The 13,652-nt window shown below is 38.8% G+C and overlaps 1 protein-coding gene across 3 annotated transcripts in view; it reads right to left on the bottom strand.

Annotated features, from left to right (window-relative positions):
* Positions 1 to 13,652, bottom strand: part of RYR2 (ryanodine receptor 2) — a 790,171-nt gene that overhangs the window by 337,920 nt on the left and 438,599 nt on the right. For all 3 annotated transcript variants that reach the window (XM_063708024.1, XM_063708025.1, XM_063708026.1), the window contains exons 16-17: positions 3,041 to 3,159; positions 1,894 to 2,027 (exon numbers count right to left, since the gene is read on the bottom strand). In XM_063708024.1, the coding sequence (XP_063564094.1) occupies positions 1,894 to 2,027; positions 3,041 to 3,159 (253 nt within the window). The remainder of the gene's footprint in view (positions 1 to 1,893; positions 2,028 to 3,040; positions 3,160 to 13,652) is intronic.

The following is a 13,652-nucleotide window of genomic DNA, read 5'->3' as shown; positions in this document are numbered from 1 at the left end:
TACTAAAAATACAAAAATTAGCTGGGTGTGGTGGTGTGCACCTGTAATCCCAGCTACTCGGGAGGCTGAGGCAGGAGAATGGCTTGAACCCAGGAGGCAGGGGTTGCAGTGAGCCGAGATCATGCCACTTCACTCCAGCCTGGGTGACAGAGCAAGACTGTCTCAAAAAACAAAACACATCATAGAAATACACAACAAACCCCACATTTCTGTTTAAAACAGGATGAAGTTATCAGTTTCTCCAGGCTAGCTGCTAGATAGCTGCTAGATACAGTATGTCAATGTTACTACTATCACACACAGCATTTCGTTGATTGTAAGCCTTTATTTCTTATCATTTATTTGTGTTCATTTGGGGGATGTGATGCTTAATATTGAGTGTCAACTTGATTGGATTGAAGGATGCAAAGTATTGTTCCTGGGTGTGTCTGTGAGGGGGTTGCCAAACGAGATTAACATTTGAGTCAGTGGACTGGGAGAGGCAGACCCATCCTCAATCTGGGTGGGCACCATCTAATCAGCTGCCAGCACAGCTAGAATAAAAGCAGACAGAGGAACGCGGAAAGACTAGACTGGTTGAGTTTTCCATCCTTCATCTTTCTCCCGTGCTGGGTGCTTCCTGCCCTTGAACATTGGACTCCCAAGTTCTTCAGCTTTTGGACACTTGGACTTAGCAGTGGTTGGCCAGGGGCTCTCGGGCCTTCAGCCACAGGCTGAAGGCTACACTTCTGGCCTCCCTACTTTTGAGGTTTTGGGACTCAGACAGGCGCCCTTGTTCCTCAGCTTGCAGACGGCTTACTGTGGGACTTCACCTGGTGATCATGTGAGTCAATGCTCCTTAATAAACTCCCTTTCATATATACGGCTATCCTATTCGCCCTGTGCCTCTAGAGAAGCCTGACTAATACAGGGGATAAGAAAGGCAGTGTGGCACAGTGGTTATAAGCTCAGTCTCTGGATTTAGATCTAAGTTCCACTTCCAGTTCCAGTTTTTTCGTCTATAAAATGTGAATCATCGTGGTTCCTAGGAAAGCACAGACACAAACAGTATAGAATACACATAAAGCCCTTAGCACCACAGCTGGCACATGGTATTCAATGAACGTTAGGTGCCTTGGAAGGCAGATCTAACTGAAGATGTAGTTTTATTGGTTATTTGCATAATTTATTACATTTTGGACATTCTATTTTTGATTGTACATAGCAGGTACCTCAAAATGATATTGAAGGGGCTGGGTGCAGTGGCTCACGCCTGTAATCCCAGCATTTTGGGAGGCCAAGGCGGGCAGATCACGAGGTCAGGAGTTCGAGACCATCCTGGCTAACACGGTGAAACCCTGTCTCTACTAAAAATACAAAAAATTAGCCAGGCATGGTGGCGGGTGCCTGTAGTCCCAGCTACTCGGGAGGCTGAGGCAGGAGAATGGCCTGAACCCGGGAGGTGGAGCTTGCAGTGAGCCGAGATCGTGCCACTGCACTCCAGTCTGGGTGACAGAGCGAGACTCCGTCTCAAAAAAAAGAAAAAAACAATGATATTGAAGGATAGTGTTTTTAGTTACATTCTAAGAAGATGTAAAGCACAATTATATACAACCATATACCTATACAGTTGTCAGGGTGGTCCTGAAGATGCCAATGGTTATGTATCTACACAGGAATGTGAATAGAAGCTCTTATACATGTGTTTGCGGCAAATCCATATTTTGCTAGATTCATTTATTATTAGCCCATCTGATTGTTAGAGAAAAAGACATATTATTCACTGCAAAAATACAGAAAATAATACTATATGATCTAATTTAAAAAACAGACTATATAGTGTCAGCTACAGGGCAAGAACATTAATTCTTTTATTATGGTACCTGTCAGGTGACATTGTCTGTCTGAATTTACCTGCTGACATGGTTCACAAGACGTGTCTGCAATAACAAGTCTCTTCCTGGTAAGAGATTGTCACAGATGAGATGCTGGTTAGAACGGACTGCAACCCCGTGGCAAACACAGAGTGAGCACAAGACATCCAGAACCTGAAAAGAGAAATTACTTTCAGCTGATCCTCCCTCCCTCCCTGCTTTCCCTCCCTCCCTCCCTCCCTCCCTTCCTTCCCTTCTTTCTTCCTTCCTTCCTTCCTTCCTTCCTTTCAGACAGCATCTCACTCTGTTACCCAGGCTGAAGTGCAGTGATGTGATCATAGCTCACTGCAGACTTGAACTCCTGGGCACAAAGAATCCTCCTACCTCAGCCTCTATAAGTGCATGCCACCACACCTGGCTAATTTTCTTTTTTTGTAAAGACAGGGTATTGCTATATTACCCAGGCTGGTCTCAAGCTCCTGGCCTCAAGCGACCCTCCCATCTTGGCTTCCCCAATTACTGCAATGATAGGCATGAGCCACTGTGTGCAGTCACTGTCAGCTGATTCGAATTCCCCCTTCAGAATCAAGCATCAGCAGCACTTTTTTACAAAGCAAATGCATTCCTCCAGTTACATTTGACTCAGTTATTTAAACATTACAGTAGTTTCCCACTAATTTTCCAACTTTTCTTCATATATAAATTGAGAACTGTTCATGTTCCCACTGATGCTATGAATAAACACTAAAAAATATTACTTGATCATGATTAAGAGATGAAGGCCGGGCGCGGTGGCTCATGCCTGTAATCCCAGAATTTTGGGAGGCCAAGGCAGGTGGATCACCTGAGGTCAGGAGCTCAAGACCAGCCTGACCAATATGGTAAAACCCTGTCTCTACTAAAAATACAAAAATTAGCCGGGCATGGTGGCATGCACCTGTAGTCCCAGCTACTTGAGAGGCTGAGACAGGAGAATGCTTGAACCCTAGAGGCGGAGGTTGCAGTGGGCTGAGATCGCGCCACTGCACTCCAGCCTGGGCGACAGAGCTCGACTGCATCTCAAAAAATAATTAAGAGATTAAAAACACTCATGAAAAATTTGACACACTTTTTAAAAGTTATTGTATTTAAAAATATATCTAAAAGGATTTGAGAATTCATTCAGGGAAATAAAATAGTTCATTTACCTTGTGATTTCTTCCATGTTTGTCTAAAAGTGAGATAATAGATTTAATATGTCCTTCTTTAATAATATTTAGAGCTTCTGGACTTTCTACTAAAACACAGTGTAAAACTTCCAGAATGCCTAAAGATAAAACAAAGAAAGAGGAAAAAAAACACATGATTAATTGGTGTACAATGACCAGTGTCTTCCTTTTTCTACATATGTGCATTCAGTACAACATGTAATTATCTATGCTCAATGTGCCTGTTACAAGGCACTGTGATAGGTGACAGGTGGTGTTTGGGAGAGGGGACTAATATCCAAAGATGATGACATCACAGTTGAGGGAAGAAAAGGCAAACAACTGAGACGTGGTGTTTAGCGGAGGAAGCAGGTAACGCTACCCGAAGGAGGGAGTACACGAAGCAACACAGAGGCGGGGCCTTAAAGAATACGTTCATGACCATTTTCAGGCTTTCCAGGAAAGGAAGGGCAGTATGTGCATGAGTAAAGTCTTGAACGTGGGGCATATCTGGTGTGCCTAATGTACAGAGTGAGTGGGGGAGGGGACAGGTGGGTTAGGGCCAGTTTATGAAGCTTCTTGGCACTGAAAGTGTAATCCTGCAACAATGCATCCTAATCCATGGAGATCATGACATTCTCCTTGAGGTTTATAGTAGACAAGATTTCTTAGTTTGTTAAATGAGAGAAATATGTAAAATAAGACATAAATAAACAGAAATAACACAATGTATAAAACGGGATTAAAAATCGTGGTATTTTTAGGTACTAGCCACCACAAAATATAAAATAGTATATGCCTTTTCTTGAAGTTTAAAAAGGAAAGAAGAGAAAATAAATTTCATTGTCAGAAATTTTAGCATGAACTTGTAAAGCTAAATGTGTACCTCTGTGTTCATGTTTTCTGAACAAGCTTGCCTTGTCAACAATGAGAATGGGTCCCATTCACACCAATTAGACCCAACATACAGAAAACATCACCTCTAAGAGTTACATAGTATTGGGAAGGGCCCCAGAGGAACCCTGTGGAAAGGGTCATACATCTCAAATGGAGTTAATATTCTTAGAAAAGAAATACAAAGTTTTACATTTACAAAGGTATCATAGAATACAGAGGCAATTCTCTATGGCTGTCACAATCTATATTTGATCTAAGCCCCAATCCATTACAAAACGAGGACTGTTAATGCTAATTTCTTCACTAATGACTTAGTTTGTTAAAATACAAATATATATTCAGCCAAAAGGATTTTGAGTTACATTTTGGAGCTGTTCAAAATCAGCTGCTGTGTTCCAACAATGCATAACAGTTAAAAATCAAAGACAACAGAAAATAATGCTACAAGAGGCTGACGAGTTAAAGCAGATCTTTATACAAGTATACTAAAACTGAATACCTTTTTTTTTTTTGCTATTACTAAAAACGTAGAAACAAAATAAACTCATTCATTCTGTGCTAAAATAAAATCATGGAAATGGAAAAGCATTTTTAATAGACTGGTCATGCTATCCTGATGTTTTTGTTTGTTTTCTCCCCATTATTGATTGCTATAGAGCACACGGCTGCCTTTTTATAAAAAATAATTTCAACTTTTATTTTCGATTCAAGGGATACATGTGCAGGTTTGTTACATAGATATATTGCATAATGCTGAGGTTTGCAGTACAATTGATCCCATCAACCAGGTAGTGAGCAAAGCCCAACCAATAGGTAATTTTTCAACCCTTGTTCCCACCCCCCTTCCCCCCACTTAGTAGTGGCTAGTCTATTGTTGCTATCTTTATGTCCATGAGTACCCCTTGTTTAGCTCCCACTATAAGTGATAACACGCTGTATTTGGTTTTCTGTTCCTGCATTAATTTGCTTAGGATAACAACCTCCAGTTGCATCCATGTTGCTGTAAAGGACATGATGTCGCTCTTATTATGGCTGCGTGGTATTCTATGGTGTATATGTACCACATTTTCCTTATCCAATCCGTAGTATTTCATGACGCATAGGTACCACATTTTCTTTACGCAGTTCACTGTGGATGGGTACCTAGATTGATTACATGTCTTTGCTCTTGTGAATAGTGATGCCACGAACATTTAAGTGCATGTGTCTTTTCGGTAAAACAATTAATTTTCTTTCAGATATATACCCAGTAATAGGCTTGCTGGGTCAAATGGTAGTTCTCTGTTAAGTTTTTCGATAAATCTCCAAACTGCTTTCCACAGTGGCTGAACTAATTTACATTCCCACCAATAATATAAGCCTTTTTTCTTTTTGAGATGGAATTTCGCTTTTGTTACCCAGGCTGGAATGCAATGGCACAATTTCAGTTCACTGCAACCTCTACCACCCGGGTTCAAGCAACTCTCCTGCCTCAGCCTCTGGAGTAGCTGGGATTATGGGCACCCACCACCATGCCCAGGTAATTTTTGTATTTTTAGTAGAGATGGGGTTTCACCATGTTGGCCAGGCTGGTCTCGAACTCCTGATCTCAGGTGATCCGCCCACCTTGGTCTCCCAAAGTGCTGGGATTACAGGTGTGAGCCACCGTGCCCAGCCTGACTTTTTAACAATAGCCAAGTGTGAGCGGTATGAGATGGTATCTCATTGTAGTTTTGATTTGCATTTCTCTCTGGTGATTGGAGATGTGGGTAGAATATTTTTCATATATTTGTTGGCTGCTTGTCTGTCTTCTTTTGAGAAGTGTCTGTTCAAGTCTTTTGACAATTTTTTAATGGGGTTATTTGGCTTTTGCTCGTTGGGTTATTTAAGTTCCTTATAGATTCTGGATATGAGACCCTTGTCAGATGCATACTGCCTATTTTTATAAATAAAATTTTATTGTGTATTCTATGCACCTGCATTTACATACTGTCTATGGCTGCTTTCACACTACAAAGGCAGGGTTGAGTGATTCTAACAGACCTCATGGTCCACGCGGCCTGTAATAGTAACTATCTGGCTGCTATGGTCTGAATGTTTTCGTCTCCCCAAGATTGATATGTTGAAATCCTAACCCCCAAGGCAATGGTTGTCACGCATGTCGCGTCCGTGAGAAGAGTCCACCAACAGGCTTTGTGTGAGCAACAAGGCTGTTTATTTCACCTGAGTGCAGGCGGGCTGAGTCTGAAAAAGGAGTCAGCAAAGGATGGTGGGATTATCATTAGTTCTTATAGGTTTGGGGTAGGTGTACAAAGTACATTCTTAAGGGTGGGGGAGAATATTACAAAGTACCTTCTTAAGGGTGGGGGAGAATATATGTATCAGTTAGGGTGGGAGAGGAACAAATCACAATGGTGGAATGTCATCAGTTAAGGCTATTTTCACTTCTTTTGTGGATCTTCAGTTGCTTCAGGCCATCCGGATGTACACGTGCAGGTCACAGTGTACATCCAGCCTTTGGGCTCAAAGGCCTGACAATGGTATTAGGAGATGTTCCCCTTGGGGAGGTGATTAGGTCATGAAGGTAGAGCCCTTAAGAATGGGATTAGTGCCTTTATAAAGGAGGCCCCAAAGGGAGCTTGCTGTCCCTTCCACCATGTGAGGACGAACTTTCTATGAGAAAGGAGGCCCTCAGGATGCCATATCTGCAGGAGCCTTGATCTTGGACTTCCCAGAATCTAGAACTGTGAGAAATACATTTCTGTTGTTTATAAATCACCCAGTTTATGATATTTTGCTATAACAGTCCTACTTGACTAAGACACTAGCCTTTTTCAGAAAAAGATTGCCAATCGTGGAATACAATATAACCATTAAGAAAAAAGACCAAGAAGTTAAGACGAAGATCAATAAATTTTCGTGCTAAATAAACACTCGTGAAGGCCCATAGAGTGAATAAACTGAATATATTAGAAAAGATATGACTAGATTTTGGAAGTAAATAGCGTATGTCACAAAGTGCAAAAATGGCTATATGAAAACAAATCCCCGATTTTTCTCCTATTTAGCCTAGTCTAATAGAAAGCTTTCAGAATTTGGGGTTTAACATTAAAACAGTTTCTTTGTTTTTCAATTCTATCAGGTCAGATCCAATAAATAAATAGTTGAAAAACATTGACCACTTCTAATTCTATTAATTATGACAATAAAGTCAGAGAAAACACGTTTTATTTTTAATTTTATTGGAATAAACTGAAATATGCAGGCATATTAGATGGCCAATACCTTAAGAATAACCCTGGTTTATTGGAATAATATTTTTTTGAGATAGGATCTTGCTTAGTTGCCCAGGCTGGAGTGCATTGGCACGATTATAGCTCACTGCAGCCTCAAGCTCTTGGGCTTAAGCAATCCTCCCACCTTAGCCTCCCGTAGCCCCCTGAGTGGCTGGGACTATAGGTGCATGCCACCATGCTGAGCTTTTTTTTTTTTTTTTTTTTTTGTAGAGACGGGGGTGGTCTCATTATGTTGCCCAGACTGGTCTTGAACTCCTGGGCTTAAGCAATCCTCCCACCAGCCTCCCAAAGTGCTGAAATTATAGTTGCGAGACACAGCACCCAGCCTGAAATAAATTTGATTTTTAATTTTATTGAAATAAACAGCAAATGTGCTTTTGTATAATAAAAAATTCTTAAAGGACAACAAATGAGAAACACCAAAGAGTCCATTTTTAAATAAAAAAAGGAATAGGTATACAATATTATGCGTATATTTAAATTATGCTGATATATGCTTTGAACACTTGGATGAAAAATGATGCAGAGAAACAGTGCTTAATGAAGATTATAATATCAATAGTTATAATCATTTGACCACTAAATACTAAATACATTCAATAAGACCAAGAAATAGCAATAGTCGTGAAGCTTATGGTTAGATTCTCAAATTTAAAAGCTTGGCAGATCATAACAGTATTATGGAATGAAAGAATTATAAATATACTACAAATTACTTAAAAAAATCTCAACTAACTACAACTAATAATGCAAAACAATTGAATTTTATGTTTTAATAAGTTTATAGAAATCCTTTGAGAGAACATTTTAACATCATAGAAATATATAATAATCAATGTAACTTTTTAAGAGTAGATCCAAAATAACATATACATTATAATTGCAACTATGTAAAATATATTCATTTGTATAAAATACATATTTTAAAAAAGACCAGAAGTTATTACCTAAAAAGGTTAGTCTTGGTTATTGCTGGATTTGTATATGTCTCTCCCAATATTTCATAAATTCTGTGAAATGAGCATGCACAACTTTTATAGTAAGAAATGTATTTTAAAAGAATCATAAAACAATAGGAAGTAATGTCTACTTACATTTTATTTCTACCACTAAATCTCAATACTTATTCAATTCATGCAACTTAATGAGGCCTGACAACAAATGGCCAGTAACATTAGCTGCCTTTCCTCTCTACAGTATATAACTATAATTAACTTTTAATCTATGGAAAGAGTCTTTTAAGTCTTATACTTCATCCAAGTTATATAAACTTATTTTCATTCCATAAATTTGGAATAAGCATAAACAAAAGCTACCAGCTGCTACACAGAGAACACACAAATTACAGTCCTGAGAGTTTATATCAGAACTAAGTATTGTACAGCAATAAACTAGGGTTGGTCTCAGGGTACTGGCCATTTAACATGCATGATTTACCTTAGTAGTGAGGAGTTACAAGAACTTGGGTTGACTATTCCAGGTTGATTTCAAATATCATCTCCTAATTATCTTCTGGACATTTCAATGAGAATGTCTCTAAGTACCCCCAACTAACTTTTTCAAAAGCTGAACGTAACACCTTTCTTTGTATGTATGTATGTAAAATTGCTTCTCTCATCCATCGTGCATCCATATATTCAAGCTAAAAACTTGAAGTCATTTTTGAATCCTCTTTCACTTTCTCATTTTCCTAAATCTAATTGTTAAAATTCATTAATCCTGTGTCCAAATTTATCTCCTAAACTCATCCTCTCCTTTCACTGAATAGCCTCTTACTATATCATCTCCTCCAGTTTCTCCTCCCTCCCCAACCCATCCTCCAAACTGTAGGCGGTTACGCTGAAACACACATTTAATCAATGTCACTCCCTTGCTTAAAATCTTTAATGGCTTCCCAGACCTTCCAAGGTCAAAGTCCACTCCCCTTAGCATAGAATATCAGTCCCTAAACCAGATAGTGCAACCTTCCTTTGCAGCCTCAATTCCTGCCACTTCCTCCCACAAACAATTAATATGTATACCTACATATGAATCATATATATTTATTAAGCACCTACCAGGCACTATTCCAAGGAATGGGATCAGCAGCGAACCAGACAGGCAAGGCCCTCTTGAAACTTATAGGAACTTGCCCATCTTCAATCCTTTGCTGATGTTATTCTCAGATCTAAATACACTCCCACCGTCTAAGACTGCAAAATCTCAATCAGCTTGCAAAGGTTGAAAGTTACCTCATTTGGTGAGTCTTTACCAATGCCCTGAGATGAATTAATTATTCCTCCTTTTGTAGTAACAAGCACATTCACATTTTTAAAATTCTCATTTCAATCCCCCATTACAGAACGAGCCCTTGAGAGCAGATATTAATTTAATTTTGCCTCCTTGTCACCCAGCTCACTCTGACCCAGGGAAGGTCATCTCATGTTTGCCAAATTAATAAGTGAATGAATATAAATGGACTGTTGGTTCTCACATTCTGTTTAAACAAAATAAATCTGCCATTTATTTATTTACTCATAACAAGATTCATAATTGTTAAGTGTAAATAGAATAACTGAAATACTTTATATCTGGAGAATTTCATTTAAAACCGTTATTATTTTAAATGTAGAAAAGACAGAGGACACAACATAGGGAATTTATATTTCTTAGTGCTAGGATTTCCTTATCTGTGTTTCAATTTGAGGAAAAATTTTACTTGGTGAATTCGGCAAATTTCTGTGCTGTTTGTTTGTAGAACACAAAATTGAGGCTGCAGGCACTTCATGTTTAATACGTGCAAATATTTAGCCATTTGCCTTAAAACTTTTATGGTTGTAACTGTGAATTATTTATGTTCTCATGAGAAAGGAAAATCTCCAAGGATGTAACTAAGTGTCTAGAAACAACTTAATGGTATTGGGAGCTGTGGCCAAGTGCTATGATGGGTAGAGAATATTCCTTATCATGTTTTTTGTAACCAAAAAAAAAGTGGTCCTGTTTGCTTTTTACTGATAGACTTAGACTTTTGTTACTTGACTTACAAATCTGTAGGAACTTCATTAGAGATCAAAGTTGACTTTGCTATTGTATATTCACAGGTCACAACTCAGGCTGTCTGAGGTTGAACAAAATTTGTTAAGAATCTGTACAGAAAAACTAGAAACAAGCCACAGGGCAAGAGTGCTCTATGTAGGTTGACTTTACCTACCAAGAAGAATCTAGCCTGGGGATTTTGCCCCATCGCAAGTAGGCATAAGCCTACATTTGGGAGAAGAAGTAAATGGAATTAGACTGGTAGCCACACAGGCACAGGAGGCCAACGTGGGGACAAAGCAAGCCATGACGCTGGTGCTCCCATGATCACTGCGGAAAGCCCCGGAAAACCACCGACTTAGAAACTACCATGCCCCACCCCCCATGGTACTGTTTCTCATCTATGGTTACAATTGTTTTGCAAAAATAAAACAAAGTCAAAATCATCCCAGAACACCAAGATGTATGTGGATTTAGATGGAACCTAGTTCCCTATTCATGAAGGATACAGGAGTGTGATTCTGCTCTGGGAGAAGGAAAGTCTCTCTTCCACCTCTATTTCAAGTAGGACTAATAATACTGGACAAAAGATTACTCCAGAAGGAGCGCCTGGCCCCACCTGAAAATCATGACATGGAAACCCTTTCATCTAAGCTAGAGGTAAGCAAACAGGAAGACTCCGGCTGAGTGCTAATTAGTAGGAATTGAACTGCCCCATGTAAAGGAAACACTGGAGATACAGTGCCAGTCAAAGAGTTTGGCGGTGTCCACAGCAGATCAGCGAAACAAGTCACAATCAGAGACCCAGTGAATTACAAATTATTCAAACCACAGGTTATTGTTTGGGGATTTTTTCCCTCCTACCTGGGAGTTGAAACCTGTTAGAGCTTTTTTGGTCAGAACCTTTTTATTAATATCTCCAGATTTCACTGACGTTTCACTGAAAGTAGGAAAATTTGTCTTTTAGCTCTGAGTAATTAAATAAAGTGACATAACAAGTAAAAAGATGGGGAAGTAAACTGGGAAATGACTAGAAAGAACAGGGAAACACACAGAACATGAACGACATTTGCATTCCTGAATGCAAATAACTTAGGGATGTGACAGACCATCATCCTTTCAGAAGAGTAATTGATTGGCAGTCTTGGTATTTACAAAGTTTAATGGGGAAATATCATAGTAAGAGGTATCATTATTATTCTATTGTATTATATACTGGTGATAAGCATGGATGTAAGCCGATGTGCCTAGTTTTGTGTCCTTATAGGTTTTTAGCAAACTATTTAACATCTCTGTGCTCCAGTGTCCACATCTATGAAATGGACGTAATAATGGTGCCTGGGAGAGGAGAAATTGTTATGAATAGCAATACATGTAAGGCATTTAGAACAGAGCTTGGATCAAAGCAACGTGATGTAAGTACTTGCTATTATTTTACGTTTGAAATAAAATAAGGCAAATGAAACAAAGATCAACAGGGAAGAATTACCAATATGCTCCTTTGTGGAGGAGTGATGATAGTCGTAAGAGGTAGAGAAATGCTGAATGGACAACACTGATCAGAGGAGAATTCAGGGGAGATATCTATGAATCAGCATGAAGACATGGAATCAAAGTTAGTTTGATTCAAATAAAATCAGGTAAATTAGTAAATCAGGAGAAATTAAACCAGCCTGTTAGACCTTGGCGAGAGACACAGCGAGACACAGAGAAACAAGGAGGGCAAGTGGGCAGAACCACAGAAAGTTTTGCATTCTTGAGATTACAGGAGAGCTGAGTCAAAAATGCAGTGAAGGATCATCAGAGAAATGCAAATCAAAACTATAATGAGATATCATTGCACTCCAGTTACAATGGCTTCTATCCAAAAGACAGGCAATAACAAATGCTGGCAAGGGTATGGAGAAAAGGGAACCTTCCTGCACTGTTGGTAGGAATGTAAATTAGTACAACCACTATGGAGAACATTTTGGAGGTTCCTCAAAAAACTAAAAATTGAGCTACTATGTGATCCAGCAATCCCACTGCTGAGTATATACCCAAAAGAAAGAAATCAGTATATCGAAGAGATATCTGCACTCCATGGTGGTTGCAGTACTGTTCATAATTGCAATGATTTGGAAGCAACCTAAATGTCCGTCTGCAGATGAATGGATAAAGAAAATCAGTATATACACACAATGGAGTACTATTCAGCCATAAAAAAGAATGTGATCCAGTCATTTGCAACAACATGGATGAACTGGAGATGATTATGTTAAGTGAAATAAGCCAGGTACAGAAAGTCAATCATCACATGTTCTCACTTATTTGCGAGATCTAAAAATCAAAACATTTGAGTTCATGGACACAGGAAGTAGAAGGATAGTTACCAGAGGCTGGGAAGGGTAGTGGGGGGCTCTAGAGGAATGTAAGTTGATGGGTACAAAAAAATAGAAAGAATGAGTAAGACCTACTACTAGATAGCACAACAGTGCGACTATATCCAATAATAACTTAATTGCACATTTTAAATGTACAATTAACTCTTTAACTTAAAGAACGTAATTGGATTGCTTGTAACTCAAAGAAGAAATGCTTGAAACGGGATGGATAACCCATTCTCCATGATCTGCTTATTTCACATTGCATGCCTGTATCAAAACATCTCATGTGTCCCATGAATATATACACCTATTATGTACTCATAAAATTAAAAAAGTAGTGAAAGTTCAACTAAGACTTAGGGTTTAATAAATGCTAAAACAAAGCATAAAGCACCCCTGGTTAACAGGAGTGTCTTCTTACAGCACCAACATCATGAAAAAAGAAAAACATGCAAATGAAGTAAGCAGCAATTTGCTGTAGAGAGGACATGGTCTAGCTAGTTCCATGTTGGCACAAGATCCAAGGAGTTTGGGAGGTGTTTTTTTTGTTTGTTTGTTTTGTTTTTGCTACACAGCAATGGTGAGGCTGTAAGGGAAAGAATCTGAGTTACGTGTAAAAGCAGTAATTTGTATCTGGGCCTGTGCATCTGAGAGGGTTCTGTAAAGGCACAAATCTGTTGTTTTTTTCCACGAGTTTAAATTAAACTGCCAATGAGTGATAACTTACGCATTGCATCTAAGTTGTCTTATTTTCAAGAGTAAGCACAACCATGAGGGAAAATGAGAAAGTAGGAACTATAGAAACGTCTAGCTTGAGCTAACTGGAAGCTTAGTTTGCTCTTCCTACCAAGGAGAATTGGGTCTACCCAAAACAAATAGCAAGAGTTGAATAATGAGTCAATATATAGCATAATTACAACACATCTTTTTAAATGTTTGCAGTGAATTTTGTGTATCACAAACTGAATCACCACTGAGCCGGAGAAAAATGTTTTTGTTTGTTTAAAATGGGTATAAATTTGAAGTCAAGAAATCATTTGAGTTTCAATATAAGATAAA

Source organism: Gorilla gorilla, chromosome 1 (genome assembly GCF_029281585.2).
Source record: "Gorilla gorilla gorilla isolate KB3781 chromosome 1, NHGRI_mGorGor1-v2.1_pri, whole genome shotgun sequence".
Classification (NCBI taxonomy): Eukaryota; Metazoa; Chordata; class Mammalia; order Primates; family Hominidae; genus Gorilla; species Gorilla gorilla.
The sequence above is the reverse complement of the archived record's forward strand: the minus strand, read 5'-3'. Positions and strand labels throughout refer to the sequence as shown.